The 20,809-nt window shown below is 36.7% G+C and overlaps 1 protein-coding gene across 1 annotated transcript in view; it reads right to left on the reverse strand.

The window, feature by feature from the left end:
- The window catches only part of LOC138004091 (uncharacterized), a 70,031-nt gene extending 49,899 nt beyond the window's left edge, over nt 1-20,132 (reverse strand). The window contains exons 1-7 of the mRNA XM_068850494.1: nt 19,955-20,132; nt 16,638-16,990; nt 16,099-16,263; nt 13,235-13,348; nt 12,769-12,891; nt 12,106-12,202; nt 11,175-11,393 (exon numbers count right to left, since the gene is read on the reverse strand). Of these exons, the coding sequence (XP_068706595.1) occupies nt 11,175-11,393; nt 12,106-12,202; nt 12,769-12,891; nt 13,235-13,348; nt 16,099-16,263; nt 16,638-16,990; nt 19,955-20,024 (1,141 nt within the window). The 5' untranslated portion in view covers nt 20,025-20,132. The remainder of the gene's footprint in view (nt 1-11,174; nt 11,394-12,105; nt 12,203-12,768; nt 12,892-13,234; nt 13,349-16,098; nt 16,264-16,637; nt 16,991-19,954) is intronic.
- Between the last annotated feature and the right edge of the window lie 677 nt (nt 20,133-20,809).

A 20,809-nucleotide genomic window follows, 5' to 3' on the forward strand; every position in this document is an offset into this window, starting at 1 on the left:
ATCCTTGAAGGATCTTTGAAAGTTCTTTAAAGATCTTCAATTGCAATTAGGAGTTGTAAAGATCCCCAAAGAGCCAGTGAGGATCCTGTGAGGATCTTACAAAGATCCTAGTGAGAGTAAGTTTCAAAATCTTGGTATGGATCCTTACAGATCCTCAAGAATTCTTTGAGGATCTTCCAAGGATCTTAAAAGGATCTTTTAACTGATCTTGAAAAGATCTTTATTAAGATCTTTGAAGATCCTTGATAAATCCTCTATTAATCTTTAAGGATCTTTCAAAGATCTTTGGAAAGATCTTTGTAATCTAATCAAAGAGATCTTTCAAAGATCTTCATGACATCCTTGAGGATCTTCACAGATCTTGATAAAGATCTTTTCAAGAACAGTCAAAGGATCTTTTTAGGATCCTTGAGAGATCCTCAAACAATTCTCGAGGATCTTTTAGGATCTTTATAAAGATCCTTTGAGGATCAATCAAAGGATCTCCTTAGGATCTATGAAAGATCCTCAAGGAATTCTTGAGGACCTTAACGGGATTTCTATCAGGATCCTTAAAGATCCTTAAAGGTCTAAGACAGATGTTTGGGGGAACTCAGTAATTGCAATAAATTAGTTACCATTGCATCTTTAAAGGGGGTTCTTGAACACCATTAGGATTTTAAAGGGATTCATCTTAAAGATCTTTTTGGGATTTTTTTAAAGGATCTTTTTTGGGAGTCTTCAAAAGCTTTAGGGAGAACCTGTTGATACCTCAATTAAATAATGTCCTGTACCTTTTTTGTCTCAAGAATTAGGATCTTTTTAGGATTATTAAAGGTTGTGACTGTCGAAACTGAGAAATAATCTAAAGGAGTAAAGGAGTTCATTTATACCAATAAATAGAAAAATCAGTGAAACAAAAACCCAATTGCGTTATGTTACACGATACCTTATTAGATTTTATCAATATATTCTGACAAAAGAATCATTTTATTAAAATTTTATTAAATGACAATGGGTTAAGTGACAAGAACCGGAACGCAAAACATCACTAAAGAAAGTGCTATTGCTCTTGTTTATACAAGGATCATTACTTCATTGTCTAGCCAAAAAATGCATCAAATACAAATAAACCAATTGTTTGTTCTATAAGAGATCGTTTACTTATTTACATGCACTAACTTCAAATGAAGTTAACATTAAGTTGCATGTCCAGTCTGAAAACATTGTAACCTGACCGTCAGCTCATCTATCCCAGTTATAATTTGAAGAAAACCATCGTCCAAAACTTGGAAACGGAAGTGAAGTGGGAGCAATGGGTGACGCATGTTCTGTCTCACTTCACCGAGATTACTAAAACTTAAACTTTCTCAAAGCAAGCTTCACTTGATGACCTTCGAATGACTTCCTTCACTTTTCAGTATAGCGTTTGTTCTTGAACCAGCGGGAAAAACCCTTAAACGATCCCCTCGAACATCATTGAAGATCAGCCATCTTGGATTTGAGCCGCTCTGGTCAGCAGTAGGCCAGCACCAAAAATTGCGGGCTCACACCAGCCACAGATCGATGGCGGTTATTTCGATTTTCGGTTTACTGCAAGTCCTTATCATATTTTAGTTCTTTTACAATGTAAAATGCTTGTCCACTGGAAGGAATTGCTGATAATAACTCACCTAAAAAGGTAAGCGTTGGATAAAACAATTTTGATGCTAATTCCAGGGGCTTTTGTCCTATAAATCAAAGTGCTAGTAATGTTCTATAATTTATAAGCTTAATACAAAGTGCGGGCGTTGTAACGTTTGTGAAGTGTCTTTCTGTTTACAAATAACGAAGCTTGTAGTGGAAGGTTTTCATAATCCTTCAGAAAAATAACCGACAAAAAGCAAAGCCAACGAAATGGACATTCACATCGAATTTAATTATCCCGGTTTAAAACGCAAAAGAACGCTTGATTTAGTTACATTGAGTCTGATCTGAGTGTTCCTACATAAACAGCCAAATGTTGACACTTCCATTGGGTGCAGAGATTTCTTCTGGGATATGGTGCATGACATTTCATGATAAGTGGTCTGTAATTGGTGACCAAAGTCCACGATATTCTGTTATGTAAGCAATGAGAACCCAGATTTAAAAAATATATATATGCTTCTTTTGTTTTAGACTCCATTGCTGTTGTACTCAAGTCACCATTAAACCACTGCAATGAGCACTTTTTATAGCATTGTAGTCAAGTTGTCACTGCCTTGAATTTTTGAAGAGGTTGGAAAAAGACAATAATTATAATACTATGTATCTTTAAATCGCATTGTCCAGAGGAAACCAAGCTTAGGTACAAAGCGAAAAAAATGTTGTAGTTACTCTAATCCTGTAAGCTAAGCTTATGTTAGGTATTATTATGCAACAACTACAGTGATGGCAATGACGGTGTACAGAAATAAAACAGGAACCCACATATACATGTAAGAACTTTTACAAGTAAGAACGGTTTTGGCTAAGACAGTCCTATTTTAGCCTACAATTTTGAAATGGATTCTTATTTGAGAAATTTAGTCAAACACTGAATACACAAATTTAATATAACAAGCTCTACCAGTACCATGCTTTCCCAGCAGCAATGATAGTACCATTGTTTTAATGTTGCTTTAGTTTTGTTCTGTTTATCATGCAAAGCTTTGTACAAACTTCAGAAATGGCCCAAAATAGGCCATACCCACCAGTGACAAAACCTCATTATTTTATTCTAAGAACCTGAGTACAGTCTGTAGCCTAGCCTTAGCCTACAGACTGTAGCTTGGAATAACTTGGTTCTTACACTGTATAATAATTTATTCAGGCTTTTACCGTACCTTTATCAAGCAAATATTGTCACTGTAGTATTAAATATATGACTTACATGACTTGTTCACAATGGAGGGAAAAAAATAATTAGTGTGGGGTTGCAGCTGCTGTAATAGAAGGGCTGGAAGCAAAAACCTAGTAAGTAACAATGTTTGGCCAACTTTTAGTGCTCAAAACTAGCCCAAATTTTGCAGGTTGACTGGAAATGAACTTAAGAACATTGCTCTGGTAATTTTTTATGCAATTTGAGCTTTATTTTCAAGAAATAAGCTATGCAAAAATACCATTGGCTTCATGTTTGAAAACAATGGAATCAGAGAAGCGGCACTTACCTTTCATTGTTCCATTAAAATTTAATGGCATTTATAAACTAATATAACTGTGTGTCGATAGCTCAACTGAATGATATGCACAGCAAAGTACACGACAGGTCGGTGGTTTGAGCCACTGATCAGAGTTATTTATTTAATTTTTTGTGCATGTCTCATGTAACTTAAATTTAACAAAGATCGATAAAATCGCAGAGAAAATCAAGAAAAGAAAAACGAGAGAAACATCTCTGTGCAAACAAAAGAAAAATAATAAGTCTGATCGGTGGCTCAAACCACCAAGCTGCTGTGTACTTCGCTGTGCGCATCATTCGGATGAGCTACCGACGCATACAGTTGCATAAAGCTTGTGCTATTAAATTTTAATCAAACAATGAAAGGTAGGTGTTGCTTTGCTGATTCCGTTGCTTTCAAATGAGGAGCCAATAGTATTTTTGCATAGTTTATTTCTCGAAAAAAAGCTCAAATCGGATAAAAACAATACCAGGGCAATGTAAGTTCATTTCCAGTCAACTTGCAAAATAGACTGTTTTTGCTTGTACATTTTGTTTTCCCAATACAGATTATGTCATAATACTCAGGAGGTTAATTGGTCCTTTCTTTTTTCTTTTGTATGTAAATCCAGCCAGCCCCGTTTACGGGGATAAACCCCGATCAAAATTGGATTGATAATGAGGCATATTCATGCTTGCATGCACTCTTTTTAATGAGCAAAACAAGGACTAATCCTCCTGAGTATTATCACATGATTTGTATTGGGAAAACAAAATGTACAACAGAAAAAGGTCTATTTAGGCTAGTTTTGTGCAAAACTAAAAATTGACCAAAAATTGTCACTTACTAGGTTTTTGTTTCCAGCCCTACATTATTGTATCTTTAATCTCCATTTTTTTTATGATTTTGACAATGATAAACACATCTATGCAAATAAAGAAAGTTTAAATGATGTTTGTGCCATATTGTTGTTGTTGTTGTTGTTGTTCACGGTAGTTAATAGGAATTGGCCATTTCCAAATTCACTTTAAATTAGCATGTTTCAGATTTTCCATATGACATCCTGGCACTTATCTTAACCGTGAGGTGAATCAAAGCCGTAATTGGCAGTAATCTTGGTTCTTGAATGGAGCCACAAACATCCTTGAAGATCATTGGTAAGAATACTGAATATACCCAAAATAATCACAAAGATCTTGACAAGATCCTCAAGGATAGATTAGGATCTTTGAAGATCTTTGGTAAGATTATTGAAGATCCTTACAGATCTTTGGTAAGATTCATAAAGATCTACAAAGATCTTAACAAGATCCTCAAAGGATCTTTTAAAATAATAAAGATCCTTGAGGATTTTTTTTTAATTCCTTGGTAACATTCAGGAAAGATCCACAAAGATCTTAACAAGATCCTCAAAAGATCTTTTAAAATCCTTGAAGATCCTTAAAGATCCTCAAGGATCTTTGGCAAGATTCTTGAGGATCCTCAAGGATCTTGGCAAGATCCTTGGGGATCTTTAAGGATCTTGGCCGAGATCCTTGAGGATCTTTGCAAGGAATTTTGAGGATCTTTTCTAAGATCTTTATTAGGATCCTTGAAGATCTTTATGACGATCTTTGAAGATCTTAAAGATCCTTTGAAGATTTTCACCAGGGTTCCAACATTAAAAGTTAGTAGCCTAAGTCATTTTTTCAAGAGCCTAGAATTAATTAATTCCAGCGGGGATCATATTTACAAGAAAGTGGTGATGAATCAAGTGAGGCACACATTCAAGCTACTTGTTCAGAAATTTGGTCGCCTGCGCTCGCAAATAAGGCACCTCAGGTGACCGTTAGGCAGCAGCCTTGCATGTAGCTTTGTCACATGGTATTTGTCACTTAAGTATTTTGTTTGCATGTACATGTACAGGTGTATGCAAGCCTTTACAAAAAAATCCAATTGTCTTTTGTGGTATTCCATGGTACAAGTAGACTACTCAAAAGCATTGCATAAAAATTACTAGAATTTCTCATGAAAGATTATAAACCTACCATACATGTACATGTACTGTAGAACTGGCTCTCTAAAATTTAAAACAAAAGTTTTGAGGAATAAAAATTCCTCAGGATGTCCTTTTTTGTTGTTACTGTTTGAACTAGACAAAGTACGCATCACAGTTCTTCGTCTAGTTCATACAGTAACAATACAAAAAGGACATCCTGGGGAATTTTTATTTCTCATGCAGTTTTCTCAATGATTCCTCCACTGTTTTAATTGGATATGGTAAAACTCACAATATCATGCTTTTAGTACTTTATGGCCAGGAACCCAAGAAAAGAAGGGCAATTTATAGGTGATATACCAAAGTTGTTTTGAGTTGTAGCCCTCAAACACTAATTCCTTTAAAAAATCATGAAAAACTAAAAATCAATAATTATTATTAATTTAATCACATGCACAAAATGATCAATTTGGAAATGTGGACACTTGTGGAATGCTGTCACAGGCTTCCAGATAAGTTTGCAATTCCTTTAGCTTCATTATTCAGTTTCATTTACACCAGAGGATTGCTTATGAATGGCAAAGTGTTGTGTTACATCATTCATTGAAATGTACATGAAGCTATGCATTGATTGATTGATTGATTGACTGGGTGTGAATATTTTCTAGGGCCTACATGTACCTCAACCACAAGATGCAGTGCTGAAGGAAATTGTGCATTGAAATTTAATTGGAGGGAATTTCTTGAGATGCAAGAAGCAGACAGTCCTCTGATTGTGAATTGTGATGCAAATGTAGATTAATGTCTTTATGTCAATACTTGGGAGGGTAGAGGTTTTATTTTGATTCTGGATAGTCACCTTATGAAATTACATGTAATCTTATGACATTAACTGTTTCAAGTGAATTCTTTCAGACATCAGGCAATTATAGCAGAGTTGAATGCCTTCACATTGAACAGGTTAAACGCAAGCAAGAGATCTTCAGTGCAACAATCAGTGACTTCCTCTGTTAACACAAGAACAGTTTCTCAATAATTTTTGACTACATTGTAAAATCAAGAAAGGTTTCACTATCCTTTAAGTCTGAGACATCAATCTTAAGCAGTAACATAAGTATAAGTGATATCTTTCCAATAGACATATCTGCACATGGCAGCAATGATTGAAAGATCAATGTAACATAAGTACCATCATCTGAACTGCCGGGTAGCACACTGCATACAGTTCGATGTACCTTGTAAAGTAGGTCTAACCATGGAGTTATTTAACAATTAGACCCGTAGACCCGTAGCCCACAAGGGCTACGGGTCAATAGCCCATGAGGCGAAGCCAAATGGGCTATTGACCCGTGGCCCTTGAGGGCGAAGGGTCTAATTGTTTTGGTTTAACCCAACTAGTCGGACAGAAAAGGCAATAGCAAAGTTAGAAAATCAAATGCAAGAAATATTTATTAGGGAATAAAACGAAAGAAAGTGTCAGGCTTTTTGCTACTCGAGGACTATTACTAATAGTCCTCTAGTAGCGTAGCCAATCAAAATGCAGGATTTGCATTAGTCCACTAGTTGGGTAATTTGTTATAGTATACTAATCTGTAGTATTTTCCATCTGAACTGGCAGGTAGCACACCTCATACAGTTCGATGTAACTTGTAAAGTAGGTCTAACCATGCAATTAATGTGTTATAGTATACTAATTTGTAGTATTTTCCATCTGAACTGGCGGGTGGCACACCTCAAACAGTTAGATGTAACTTGTAAAGTAGGGTAACCATGCAGTTAATTTTTGTTATAGTGTACTAATTTGTAGTATTTTCCATCTGAACTGGCAGGTGGCACACCTCAAACAGTTAGATGTAACTTGTAAAGTAGGTCTAACCATGCAATTAATTTGTTATAGTATACTAATTTGTAGTATTTTCCATCTGAACTGGCGGGTGGCACACCTCAAACAGTTAGATGTAACTTGTAAAGTAGGTCTAACCATGCAATTAATTTGTTATAGTATACTAATTTGTAGTATTTTCCATCTGAACTGGCGGGTGGCATACCTCAAACAGTTAGATGTAACTTGTAAAGTAGGTCTAACCATGCAATTAATAATTATTTGTTATAGTATACTAATTTGTAGTATTTTCCATCTGAACTGGTGGGTGGCACACCTCAAACAGTTAGATGTAACTTGTAAAGTAGGTCTAACCATGCAGTTAATTTTTGTTATAGTATACTAATTTGTAGTATTTTCCATCTGAACTGGCGGGTAGCACACCTCATACAGTTCGATGTAACTTGTAAAGTACCGGTAGGTCTAACCATGCAGAAAATGGCCTCAGCGACGGGGAACAATGAGAGGCAGCAGTACATTTTTAGGTTCGATTGAAATGTATAAATACTACAATCGCGGCCAGAGATGTTGAGATAATTAATTTAGCAAAACTAACACTTTCGAACAAACAATAGAATTTTGTATTCAAATGAAAACATCTTTTTCATCTGTGGTCACCCCCTCTCCCCCAAACAATGTTGCAAAAGGCTTCTTGGATGTTAAGTTGTTTATAACATTGAAAAAGGGGAAAGGAGAGGCTACCTTTCACGAGGGGAGAAAGCAGAATTTACACCAAAGAAAAAGGTTGGTAATTTTCATGTGTCTCAACAACTTCTGTCCATGATTGTAGGTATACGGTATAAAACCAAAGGTATTACTTATACCATGAGCAACTACTGTGCAATGACAAGTATATTATTGCAATTTGGAATACTTTTGAGTGGTGATTTCTTGAGCTGCCTTGTTTAAATCTGCTTATTTCTGACTTGGATGCTGAAAATTTCCATGATTTTCATTAGTGTAATTTCACCTTTTTCGAACATTAATATACATATATTTTTCCTTTAATGCCACTTTACTAGCTATCTAAATTAGTTGTTGTTAAAATGCTGTTAACCCATTTGTTATATTTAAGAGAATTATAAACTGCTAGAAAGAATTAGCCCTTTCACTCCTAATAGAGGAGGAACTCCCCCAGAATTAAAATTCCTTTATGTAAAGTCCCAAGAAATAATACTAAGCAAGAGGTCTGCCAAAACGGGTTGCATTTGAATGATAACGTTACACTAACAGGATTTCATCCTCAAATTTAACAGTTTGAGTGAAAAAATTGTCTTGTCACAATTAATTAAATTGGTCAAAGAGTGAAGGGGTTAAATAGGCGATTTCTGAGTTCCACAAACCTAAAAGGCTTCTTTTTGAAACAGGTTTGAGGCAACTCTGAAAAAGCCAATTCAAAATATGTTAGAGAATGAATATTTCTCTTATACATGTAGGCTATTAAAAGATCTGATTGGTGTATATATAGTATAATTATGTGTATACAATTTGTAATTAATTTTGTTATTGTTTTACCCCCAGTTTTTAGTAGATAATTACGTTCACGGTAAATTTGCTTTATAGAATGAATTAAAAATCATTTGAACATATAAAATGGAATGTCACTGGTTCTCTTTGATGTGTTTAAGTAGCAATCTTGTTTAAAACTTGGACTTTCATTATAAAATCATTTGCTATCGGGGCAAACATGCTCAATATTGAAAGTTTTATCACATTTTGCCGCCTCAAGTGAACTTGTTCAAAAGTTGGACTTTAATTTTATTTGCTATACCTAAGCAAACCCGGTAAATAGTAAGAGTTTTACACATTTTGCTGCCCAAGCAAACTCGCTTAAAACTTGAACTGTGTTTATATTTACTACGTGAGCAAACATGCTGAATAGTAAGAGTTCGATCAAATTTGCTGCCCCCGAGCAAACTTGTTCAAGACTTAGGTTTTGACCACATTTGCTGCCCCAAGCATAATTTCCCAAAATTTAGAGTTTGATCAAATTTGCCACCCAGGAACAATTGTTCAAAATAAGTGTTTTGACAACATTTGCTGCGTGAGCAAACGTGTTTAATACTAAGAGTTTGTTCACATTTGCTATATAAAACAATCTGGTTCAATGATAAACATTTGCCTGCAATTTCCAATATGTGCAAACATGATCAATAAAATAAGACTTTGATCACCTTTACTACCATAAGCAAACACTGCTCAACTTTAACATTTCGCTCACATTTCCAACCCTGCTTTAACTTGCTTAAAATAATGAGTTTACACGTTTTTACAACAGGAGCAAAAGGTGTGCGAAACAGCAAATTTGCGCGCTAATTTGCGTCATGTGTAAAGACAGTTCAAAGGAACACATTTTCATCCACATTTGATCAGTATGTAAATAACCCCCAAATTTGCACGCACATGTTACCTTTGCACACAGGAGCAAATCCTAAACAAATGTCGCATTTACCACCGTTGCTATCGGTGGCAAATCTAGTGCAATATCAATCTTTGCTCTTCAGCAAATTTGAGCAAATTTCTGCAAATGTGGTATTTGCTACACTTTTGCTGTACTTTGGTTACCCTCGTAAATCCATTTTTTCGTCCAGTGTAATAGCTGTGGTTCACACTGGCGGCTACGCAGTTATTCAAGGCAAGCATTGGAGGGATATGAACTTAAAGCTGAGTGTTTATTTTTAATTTGCTTAGGACTGCCTTTTTCTCTATATTGCAATTTTTGGCATATCTTCAGAAGCTCTGATAAGGTTACATGATGCCTGGAGGACCTATCACTAGAACAGAAACGAAAGGAGAGCGAAAGAGAACTACAACGACAAAACAGAATACCAGTAATAGCTCATACTTAGTGCAAGACGTCACTCCACAATTTTTTGTTTCCTTAAGCACTAAACCGTTTGTTATTTTCAAATAAGTGGTTTAATCGTTTTTTTTTTCTTTGTTCAGGAATGAAAATCGAACTTTAATTTATTGTCAACTGGAATTAAAAAGCAATTATCTGTACTCTTTTGGACAAAAAGAAAAAGTTGGTTTTTTTTGTTTGTTTTGCTCTAAAATGCGAACGAACAAGTGCCTTTTAATCCCTTTTCCAAACTAGTTTTCGATGTGCCTCGGCAGTGACAAGCAAATTTTGCCCTTATGTTATAAACCCGTAATCGCAATGAGCTCTGGTAAAATTAGGGGGAAATTTTATTAGGTTGTGTTTTCGAAAAGTTGTTTAAAGCACCTAAACGTTATTTAAGCGTTGGAGCCGACCTTGTTTGAAGTTCGTCCTTTCTTGGTTGCATTGCCGTTTTTGCCGATTCTTGTTCCAAGCCAACCTGGCGTATTTCAATGAAATACATCAAAATGTAGATGATCTCGTTTTCAGAGATAAACTGGAATAATGTACATCAGTAAAACTCTTTTTTGACCTTAAACTGACAAATTTTCCCGACGGTTTCTAATTTTAGCGTGATTGCTATTCGCTGGCTACTGACAGTTGATTCTGAAATGTTTTTTACATTTTCCATTCGCTCGCTCAGGATGTACTTGTTGTCTTTTAAAACTCATGCGACTCAAGAAAAATTCATTGCCAACTTAGTGAATTCTATAGTAAATTTCGCTTGAAAAACCGATATTGCACTCGTGGCTTTGTGATTCATGCGATATCGTTTTTTTTGCGTGAGATTTACTATGGAATTCACTAGCGAGGCAATGAATTTTTCTACGGAGGGAAAACGAAGAAAAATATTCAATTAAGCAGTAACCGGAAAGCGGACAATTCGAAAACCTTTTTTTGTTCACTAACCCTCCAGGCAGTAATAGTAGTTGAGTAGTAGCAGTAGTAGTAGTAGTAGTAGTAGTAGCAGTAGCAGTAGCAGTAGCAGTAGCAGTAGCAGTAGCAGTAGCAGTAGCAGTAGCAGTAGCAGTAGCAGTAGCAGTAGCAGTAGCAGTAGCAGTAGCAGTAGCAGTAGCAGTAGCAGTAGCAGTAGCAGTAGCAGTAGCAGTAGTAGTAGTAGTAGTAGTAGTAGTAGTAGTAGTAGTAACTCTTGAAATTTCCTGACTTTATTCTTGAATCCTTTAGTCATCTTAAGCTTCATTTAAAAGGAAGTTTTTTTCGAGATTTAGGATGTACAGTCGTCCTTGCACGTTACCTAGCTCCAGCTCATAAAACCTAAAGACGCATATGTACCTGCACAACTTCCAGGGTGATAGTGGGTGTAGTTTGCCTGCGTCTCGCAAATCTCTTTCTGCAGCAAGCACAAGTTTCTGAATGTAAGACCATTAGAAGCACACATCTCTTCTTGATAAGATGGACAGCTGCTTTCACAGACGCAATCGCACCGTTGGGGAGATAACGCCACTGGTTTGCTGTGATACTTGCAGCTTGCATTGTTGCAAGGATCATAATCTTAAAAACACCAAAACAAGAACAAAGAAAATTAACAAATCCCCCTACAGTCACGTAAAACAACGCTACCATATCTAAATGTGTGTAATTAACTCTACACGGCTGAAACTGGGACCAGCGTGTCGATAATCTGCTTAGTAAGGCAGGAAGGCGTATGCACATATTGAGAGTGTTCAAGAAGAGGGGGTAAAAATTTAGATTACCTTCATTATTTCTTCAGTCCTCTGTTTTCACTTAAGGCATTTTAGTAAGTGGGGTTGCTGCAACATTTAGTTATGATAAGTACGTCTCTTAAGGTGATGACATCAGTTGAACACCTTTTAGAAATATCAGATAGGAATCTATGAAATGGCTATGTGAGCGCTAACCTTGTAATACCAGGTCGTACAGGAGTAGAGGTTACTCATATTATACCCTCACATAATAGAACATAACATTTCAAACGTTTCTTTAAGAATAGATGTCTTTTTAACTATGTTTAGTATCTAATTCCATTATTTTATTTATGTTCCCTATTTAGTTCAGTTCTATCATTGCCCGGAACGTTTGTTTCTGGAGTCAATAGAGAGATCATTTTAATTATAATTTTCATCTCAGACAAAGGGGACATCCAGCTGAGTCTTTGCGGTCATACTATATCAAAGTACTAGTGTTCTCCTTTAAGAAGCAAATCGAGGAAAACTCTTCGAAACGTTACAGTCGCACTATTTACCTCCGGTAACCACATAATGAACTTCCAAATTGTCTCTCTGGCCATCAATCCCAGCATAGTCTTTGATGCACACACGAAAATGAGTGTGGTTCATCTCCTGCATAATAACGTTTGAAGCAAAGTGACTTAATGCAGCAAACCAAAATCTTACAAAAGTTTATGGTGTATCGATCCTCAAAAACCAAAAATAAAAATAAAAATTAATTAATATTTAAAGTAAAGTAGAATAAATTGCTTAATTATGTGAAGATCTGGGATTTTATGATAGAAAAGGATCTTACGTCCACCAAGGATATAAACGGACCCTTTACGGCCCAGAGTGGATTGGAGTTGTTTTTGATGCTCTTGGCTGTTAAAAAACGTTGTATCTGATCTGATTTTAAAAATTTGGTTTTAGATAGATAAAAATAGTTTAAAACCGAATTTTCGGTTGCAACTGCAGCCTTCTTCAGAGTAAAATTTGTAGTCGGTTCTGAGTTTGAGAAATTCAGCTTCCAGACTATTTTTTATCTATATATAAACAACATTTTTACAACGTTTTGTAACACATTATATTATCATGATGACTAATGGCTTTTCAAACATTAATATTTAAAGTAAAGTAAATTGCTTAATTATTTCAAGGGTAAATTTCTGTAATTTTGTGATAATAGAGGATCTTACCTCCACCCAGGAGATTAACGGACCCTTGACGGCCCAGAGTGGATTGGAGTTGTTTTTAATTCCCTTGACTGCTGTTGTAAGTACGTTTGGTGGTTCATAGAATGGTCCGGTAAAGTTGATAATCTGAAAGATTAAATTAACGACCTTTGTTTAACCCTTCATTTCCAATAGGGACACTTATAGATTTAACTCTGTCTAACAGACAGTACAGTAAGTAGACTGGACAGCATTTGGAGCGATGAGTAGCATCTGTCATAAGGGCTGGTTTTCTTACTACCTTAACCTGACACATGTAGAGGTAGATGTGAAACCAGACAAAAACAATAGACGCTGCTGCAATAGCCGCCCTTCTTGGAGCTGCTTCGCTTTACTATATGACCCTTTTTTATCCAATGAACGCTTTTGTCACTTCACAGTTTTTTTCCCTATACAATCACCAATACCTCTTGCCGCACAAAGAACGTACCTTACATAACGCGTAATTGTCCTGAGCTAATGGTATCTCATAGTTAGGAAACAAGATCTTGGACGACTCCTTAACTTTCCAGAGCGTTGGATAATGTTTGTATGCCATCCAGTTCTGAAAAGAGAAGGAAATACGTTTTTAAAAAAATGTAAGCTATTGCATACCACGCTGGTCCCAGAGGTCGCCGACAGCAGGGTAATTATTTCCTCAAGCGATTGTGTGTATTGCATGACCTTTTCATTAAGAGATATTGTAGCAACTGAAAAATATTGTCATTAGTCTTTGCAGTTGTTCCTCTTCTGAATAACATTGCAGATAGCAAATAGCATGTTTAGCATTTAATAATACGTATTATTATTATTATTATTATTATTATAATTATTATTATTATTATAGTTTACAGTGCTATTAATTGCTTCTTTCAGTCTCCATGAACCGGGGCCAATCCTTGGTCCTGAGGTACCAGGGGACTTTTTTATTCGATGGACAGAAACCTTCTCAGTATGCGCGCCGTTCCTAGGAGGACGATCTTTTGCAGCTCATTAATGTTGCTGGTTCCAGGGATCTTTCCTAAGTTCTGGTCCATTCCCTCTCTAATAAGTCCCAGCGCACCAACAATAACCGGCACAGTCTCTGTTCTCAATCCCCACATTCTCCGACGGCGCGATTTCGATCTCGAGATCTTTGTACTTTGAAAGCTTTTCAATGACTTTGGTTGAGGTGTTTTTGTCGGCTGGTACTGATAGATCTATAAGTTTGCAACATCGGTCAGCATGGTCTTTGATCACTATATCAGGCTTATTCGCTGACAGTTCCCTATCAGTATGTATCTGCATATCCCAGAGAATTGTGATTTCTTCGTTTTCGGTAACTGTCTCGGGCTTGTGTTCATACCACCTGTCTGGGACTTCAACATAGTAAAGCTGGCATGCCTTCCAATGAATATATGCAGCTGTCTTATTGTGCCTCTCTAGATAACCAGTTCGCAAGTTCGGGACAGCCAGATATGATATGATCTATCGTTTCTTCGTGCTTGTGACATATTCTGCATAGTGGATTGCTGCCGTCTTTAAAAATCTTTGCAAAATAGTACTTGGTAGGGAGGCTTTGGTCCTGGGCTGCAATTATCAGTCCCTCTGTCTCAGCTTTCAGTCCCGTACTTCTGAGCCTCTGGTTGGTTTTATACCCATCAACATCTGCTTCCCTTAATCTTTTGGGGTATCTTCCGTGCAGTTCTTTTTCTTCCCACTGCTTCATTTCTATTTCTTGGGCCTGATGTTTTACCTTCTGTTTTACTTTCTTAGCAAACTTAGTAATTCGTTCATTTGCTTCCCTCTCGAGGTTTGGTACATCAAATTCTCTTTTGAATTTCTCTGCCTCTTTTTGGATGGAGTAAAGCTTCATTTGGGTCTCATGTTGAAGCATTGGTTGGAGCAGAGCATCATCAGTGTTTCTCAGATATGTTTCCAGCCCTATTGTAGTAGATTTGTACGCCGTTTCTAACTTGGTCAAGCCTCTTCCTCCAATTCTCCTGAGGAGATTCTGTTCACGTCTGCCTTCGGGTGGTGCATTCTGTGGATGGTAAGTAGCTTCCGAGTTTTTGTGTCCAGGCTCTCAATCTCACTCATTTTCCATTTTATAATATTGAAACTGTAGGTGACAACGGGCACAGCTAGGGTATTGATAGCTTCAAATCTGTTGACAGCGTTCAGTTCACTTTTCAATACTAGTCTTACTCTGCGGTAGTATTCTTTCCTCACTTTCTCCTTCATAGCGGCATGCTGTATTCCATCGCCTTCATTTACTCCTAGTTACTTGCAGGCCTCCTCCTGATCTAGTTCTCTGATGGATATGTTAATTTCAATCTGTAGGTCTGATGTTTTCGTAAGCTTTCCTCTTTTAAAAGTTGCTTTTGCACATTTTTCCAATCCAAATTCTATCTTAACAACTGTACGAAAGCCAGCCTGTTGGCTGTCATCTTTGGAATAGGTTTTCAAATCATCCATGAAGAAAAGATGGTTGATTTTTTGACCCTGGATTTCATATTTCATATTTCATATTCGCAGCCACTTTCTTGCAGAAGTGGGCTCAAGGGTGCAAGAGCCATTCAAAATAGGAGTGGTGACAAGGAATCTCCTTGTAATATGCCACTTTTAATATTAATAGGTCTGGATTTATTATCATTATCATTATCATTATCATTATCATTATCATTATCATTATCATTATCATTATCATTATCATTATCATTATCATTATCATTATCATTATCATTTTATTATTATTATTATTTTCATTATTATTATTATTATTTTTTTTTTACCCCAAAAGGGATTAATGGATTTCCTACTTCCCAGTTCCATTATGTTTAGGCTTCCTGTCGTGATCGTTTCAGCAAGTTACGTTTTCTTCTTTGGTTGCATAATCGTTAAGATTGTTTCATATAAGAACGTATAATTCTATTATGTGACTAAAGAGACAGGTCCCATCTGATAATTCATTGCACAGCTTGCCCAGGAAATCTAGCAAACCTATAACTCTTAGGGCGCTTTCCATTTGACAGAACTGACTGGCCAGATCAGGCATTTGGAAAGACTAACTTTTCAACGCCGTCAAATTCACCCACTTCGAAAATGGTATATACTCCTCCGGAAGAATGCGAGGGATTATCATGCATTCAAGCTTTTCTTCAAATTGTTGCATTTTCCTTGCAAACTGACTGGCCTGGCCAGCCAGTTCTGACAAAAAATAAATGCGCCCTTACCTTAGCATGGACTTGAAATTGCATTCAATTTTGTACTGTCACTTTATCTTTCTCTCTTTGAGTTTTTATAAATGTTTGAATAATTTTTCTCTTTACTTACCACAAGGAGATTGCTATGAGGCCCATCAAATGTTCTTGACTCTCTTAAGCAAACCACGAAGTGCGTCCTGAAAATACTTTCGATCCAAACGTTCATTGCATCCTTCCTTTGATCAAGGTTTCCGTGTTGAATAGTAGCTTGGATTTCAGGTTTCGTTGAAAAAACCTATAGAGAAAAATAAGTGAATAGATGTGTGCAAATAGCCTATTTTGCTGCTTCGATTTTAGTGACCAGGCCTGTGAACGACAGTCTCCGACGGGCTGAAGGTGTGCTATGCTGCTATTCTGAAATAACTTTTTTAAAAAAAGGGGGAATAATAATAATAATAATAATAATAATAATAATAATAATAATAATAGTCAGCATCATTATCATCATCATCACCGCGTTGAAATGTCGCTAAACAAATTCCACCAACAAGCATCAAGGGATTTTTCACCATGAGAAATTTGCTACAAACCGCAACTTCAATCTAATGAATACAGTTTTAACATAGAATTTAGATGAAATTTGATTAAAGCACACACTTTACAGTTTACCTGAGAGAAAGTCACTCGGGTGCATTTTGTTCCGGTTGTAAAAAGGGCGAATCTTGCTTGTCCATGTTGTACACCTGGCTGGTAGCCTTGAAAAGCGAGCCAATCGATGGTGCTGTTTGCACCGGATCCTTGACCGCCTGCCACAATACACGCCTTGAAACGGGTTGTGGAAACGTCTTCGACCCATGCAAGAACGGAATCGTGGACTTGAGCTGAATTGTTTCCGTGATTAACTGACGTAAACACGCGGACAGGTTGGTAACTGTTAGGGAAAGGTCGACTGAAATACGCGTACTTGCACTGATAGTTATCGTTGCCTGCCATCTGCATAAAAATTTTTCCATTCTCGGTCCCTGAAGAATAAAGACAACATTATCACCGTGAAACGGGGCCGACAATACTCACCTCTCTTCTTTTAAATGTAGATTTTTTTAGGCATGTACCTGGCTCTCTATCTTAAAGGGGTATATTGCGATGGATTGCACATTAGTAAAAATCTGGAAAGCAAAGGAGATCTGTTTACCGATGGCGAACAAAAATTTGATTTAAAACGGCTACTTTAGCTAACAGAAACCATTCTTACGTGTTTGTGGTTGCGCGTAGCCAAGATTAAAATGAATGTCAACTTGTAAACGTTGGTCCTTCCTCGGCTTCTCGCAAGGATTTCTTCGCTTAATTTAAGGACGGTGCCTACTAATTCAAAGATATTTTTGGCCCGGTTTATGATTATGCAGGAAGTGTAGATCTTAACAAGTGTTATCCAACAGGAAAATTAGAGGTAGCCACGCATTTTTCAAAGATAATTCTTAAACAATATTATTGTAAAAAGCTTTAAAATACAAAGCAATGTTTGGCGTTCTTTCTCAAATTGAAGCTTAATTATCTCGCAAAAATGCATGGTTACCCCCAATTTTCTTTTTGGAATCCAAGACTACTTACTAAGATCTACTTTCTCCGGATAGTTTTACAGTGGGACGTGCCTTACCGTGGCCACCTAACAATGTTTTTTAAAACTGTTACGCCAATCAGGATGTGCGAATTTGATTGTCAGTCGCCCCTACTTGCAAAGTTCGCACGGTAGTAAGTTGAACACCGTTGAATGAGTTGTTTGAGTTGACGTACTTACACGTAATTTCAAATGTGAAAGTTTGTTGGGTGGCCATGGTAAGGCGCGTCGCACTGTAAACCGTGCATAAAGTCATGTTAATTCGTGCAATTAACATTATTTCCCTCTGGAAAGAGGGCGCACACGAAAAAGGAAAAGAAGCAAAGTAAAAAATATATATATATTCTCATTGATCGACGTAGAAATAATCCATACAGTCTTAAGATGCACACACGACTCTCCAATCAACGCCCTCTTTAATTGAACTCACTAGACTTTTTAACGTAAGGAATAATTGATTTTTGCACTTATCTGGACAATGGAAGCAACTGTCTCGGATAAACACCTGAAAAATCTAGGCAGCCCCAAAGGAAAAAGCGATTTGGATACTATATATATTTAATTAAAATACCCTACTGTCTAGCAAATTAATTGGCCCTAACAGCTTTCGAACACCGTTTTTCTTCCTTTTGGCAGAACTATGCTTCGGTTGTAAGCATCATTTGGTGTTTTCTAAGAAACTCAAGGCGTGCTGTTTGTGAACAGGGGCGTGTCTGTGTGAAACCCAATGGATTTGTGTTCTGCGAGAAAATTATTTCCTTCCATGGCATTTGCCAAGTGTGTTAATGCATTATTTCATGTCCATGAAATCCGGTAGACTAAGAAGGCAGCTTTATATCAATTTTTATTGTTCAAAACACTGTGGCAATGTCCAAATATGGTCATAGCGCGCTCAATATTCGTCGTGCGTATTCAACAGATATCCTGCGATATACGTAAGCTGAGTATCAGGCGATATTCCGCGCGATTTCAGAGGATAATTGTTAAATATTAGCCCATGCGTGTCAATTGCAGGTCGTACATGGGGGATGGCCGACAAAAGAGCGACTTTCAAGACGTAAGAAGATAAGAAGTTGCTAAAGAACTTTTTTGTTGTTGTTGCCAATCTAGTAGATGGCTTAGGCATGGAAATTCACGGAATGCCCTTAAGGCAAACATTATAAAGTGTTTTCTTTGTGCCTTAATGAAATCCTACCATCTTTATCAGTGACGTGAGGATAACAACTCCAACTGGCTAATCATCGAGCTGACAATAATACCCTTCCCAACCCCACCCCTTTTTAACAACAATAGTAAGAGAACGTGTAGAGGCGAATTGCATTATGAACATAGAATTAAAAGACAAGTTAAATAATAGCATCTAAAGAGTTTGATATGGATTTGGATACTATCTAATTAAAACACCCTACTTGCTAGGAAATTAGTTGACCCTCACAGCTTTCGAACACCGTCTTTTTCCTTTTGACAGAATCATGCTCAGTTATAACTAACATTTGGTGTTGGTTAAGAAATGCAAGTCGTGCTGTTTGTGAAAAGGGGTGTGTCTCTGTCTGAAACTCAACGAATTTGAGTTCAGTGGAGGGAATGTGTTCTTCAATTACATTGAGCAAGTGCTGGTAAATTCATAATTTCATATTCATGAAATCCTGTTCATATTCATGAAATCCTGTACACTGTGAGCACCAACTCAAAAAAGGCACTACTCTTCTCTCAAAGCAAAGTTCACAGGCAGCGCGAGTTGCCATCGTTCGAGAACGACAGTCTCTAATAATACAAGCAAAAAGACACAAACAATTTTGCAATTAAAGAAGAGATCCTTTTTTTTTTAATTGTAGGGAGATTTTCGTGATGCAACTTGTAACTATCCCAAAAAAAACTGCCATAAGTCTTGATATACCAAAAGAGCAAGCCGCAGACCTTAAATTGAGGAAAAATTACGAAATGAATGTTTTTGAGACTCCAAATGAAAAACGTCAAGGTTCTCATTTGTCTAAGTGGTGTTAAAGTGCACATGTTTTTAAGTATTCCTCCAAAGCGTTATACAGGCTTACATTAACCCTCGCAATTTCTACGGTCAACTATAAACTTCCATTCAAGCACTTTGCACAGGATTAGCTAAAAAGAGTCATAAACAAGCTTCAAAAATAATTTAGGCTTGTAAGGGACCTGAACTGTTGAAGTTGTTCCATAAAGTTCAATGATCTTTTTTTCTCATAAAATCGTCATACAATAATCGCTATTTCAACATACTGTGACATTGAATTTCATCTATCTTTAACCAAAAAAGAGCAGCCCAGTTAAGCCAACTACATATATATTTGTCGGTGCTCTATTTCACCGGGCTGGTTAAAGTAAGGAGAATCATAGTTACCTTGGATGCTATGGATTATCAAGAAGAAAACACTCAGCCAAAGCAGGAAAATTCCTCCAATGCTGTCCATCTTGTCCACCACCTCGTATGAGCACCACTTTGATATAATGCCTCTTCTATGAAACGCTTAACTTTATCTTTTTTCAGCTAGGTATAGAAGTTGGCGTATCCAATAACAAGTGGAAAAATACATTTTCCTGTTGGCTGTTTTCGTTTTTATTTTCTCTGCTGAAATCGCATTTAGCTTGACACTTAGTTGTCAATTCTAAGTTTTGCCAAAGGGCGACATGTAAAACAGAAAGGTTACACTTACTCAAACAGTAATAATAAAAGGAAATAAAAAACAAATTCGGAAATATCATGAAACATAATTGACTTTAAATATGTTTCTTTTTATGCATAACAGATAGGTTTTTCGCCAGTTATAACCGATAAGTACAAGGTAAAATAACATATGTGTCTAGCATTTCCGGGCTGTCGTGAGTGGCTGAGCACTGCTGCGTTTAGCTAGAGCAAGAAAAGCGCATTAAAAAAAAAAAAAGAGCTTTCGTAAAATTCGAAACACAATGTCAAAAATATCATGTATTTTGGCCGCCAAAATCATTGTGGATGTGACCATGTAGGAAAATAGAAAACCCAATATTTTTTTTAGTCAATATAGTATTAATTGGCAACAGCTATGCACAAGAGTCACCAATAAACACCCCATAATGCCTTCGCCTAGTGCTAAAGATCTCGTCTGTTGAGGAGTCCATTGCTTTTTCTCAAAGATAAAAGCCCCCTACAGTAGACAGAAATCTTCGAGACGATTTTGGCTTGATGCATATATTTGACTCTTTCTATAAAGAGTTATTT

This window comes from Montipora foliosa, chromosome 5 (assembly GCF_036669935.1).
Source record: "Montipora foliosa isolate CH-2021 chromosome 5, ASM3666993v2, whole genome shotgun sequence".
Taxonomy (NCBI): Eukaryota; Metazoa; Cnidaria; class Anthozoa; order Scleractinia; family Acroporidae; genus Montipora; species Montipora foliosa.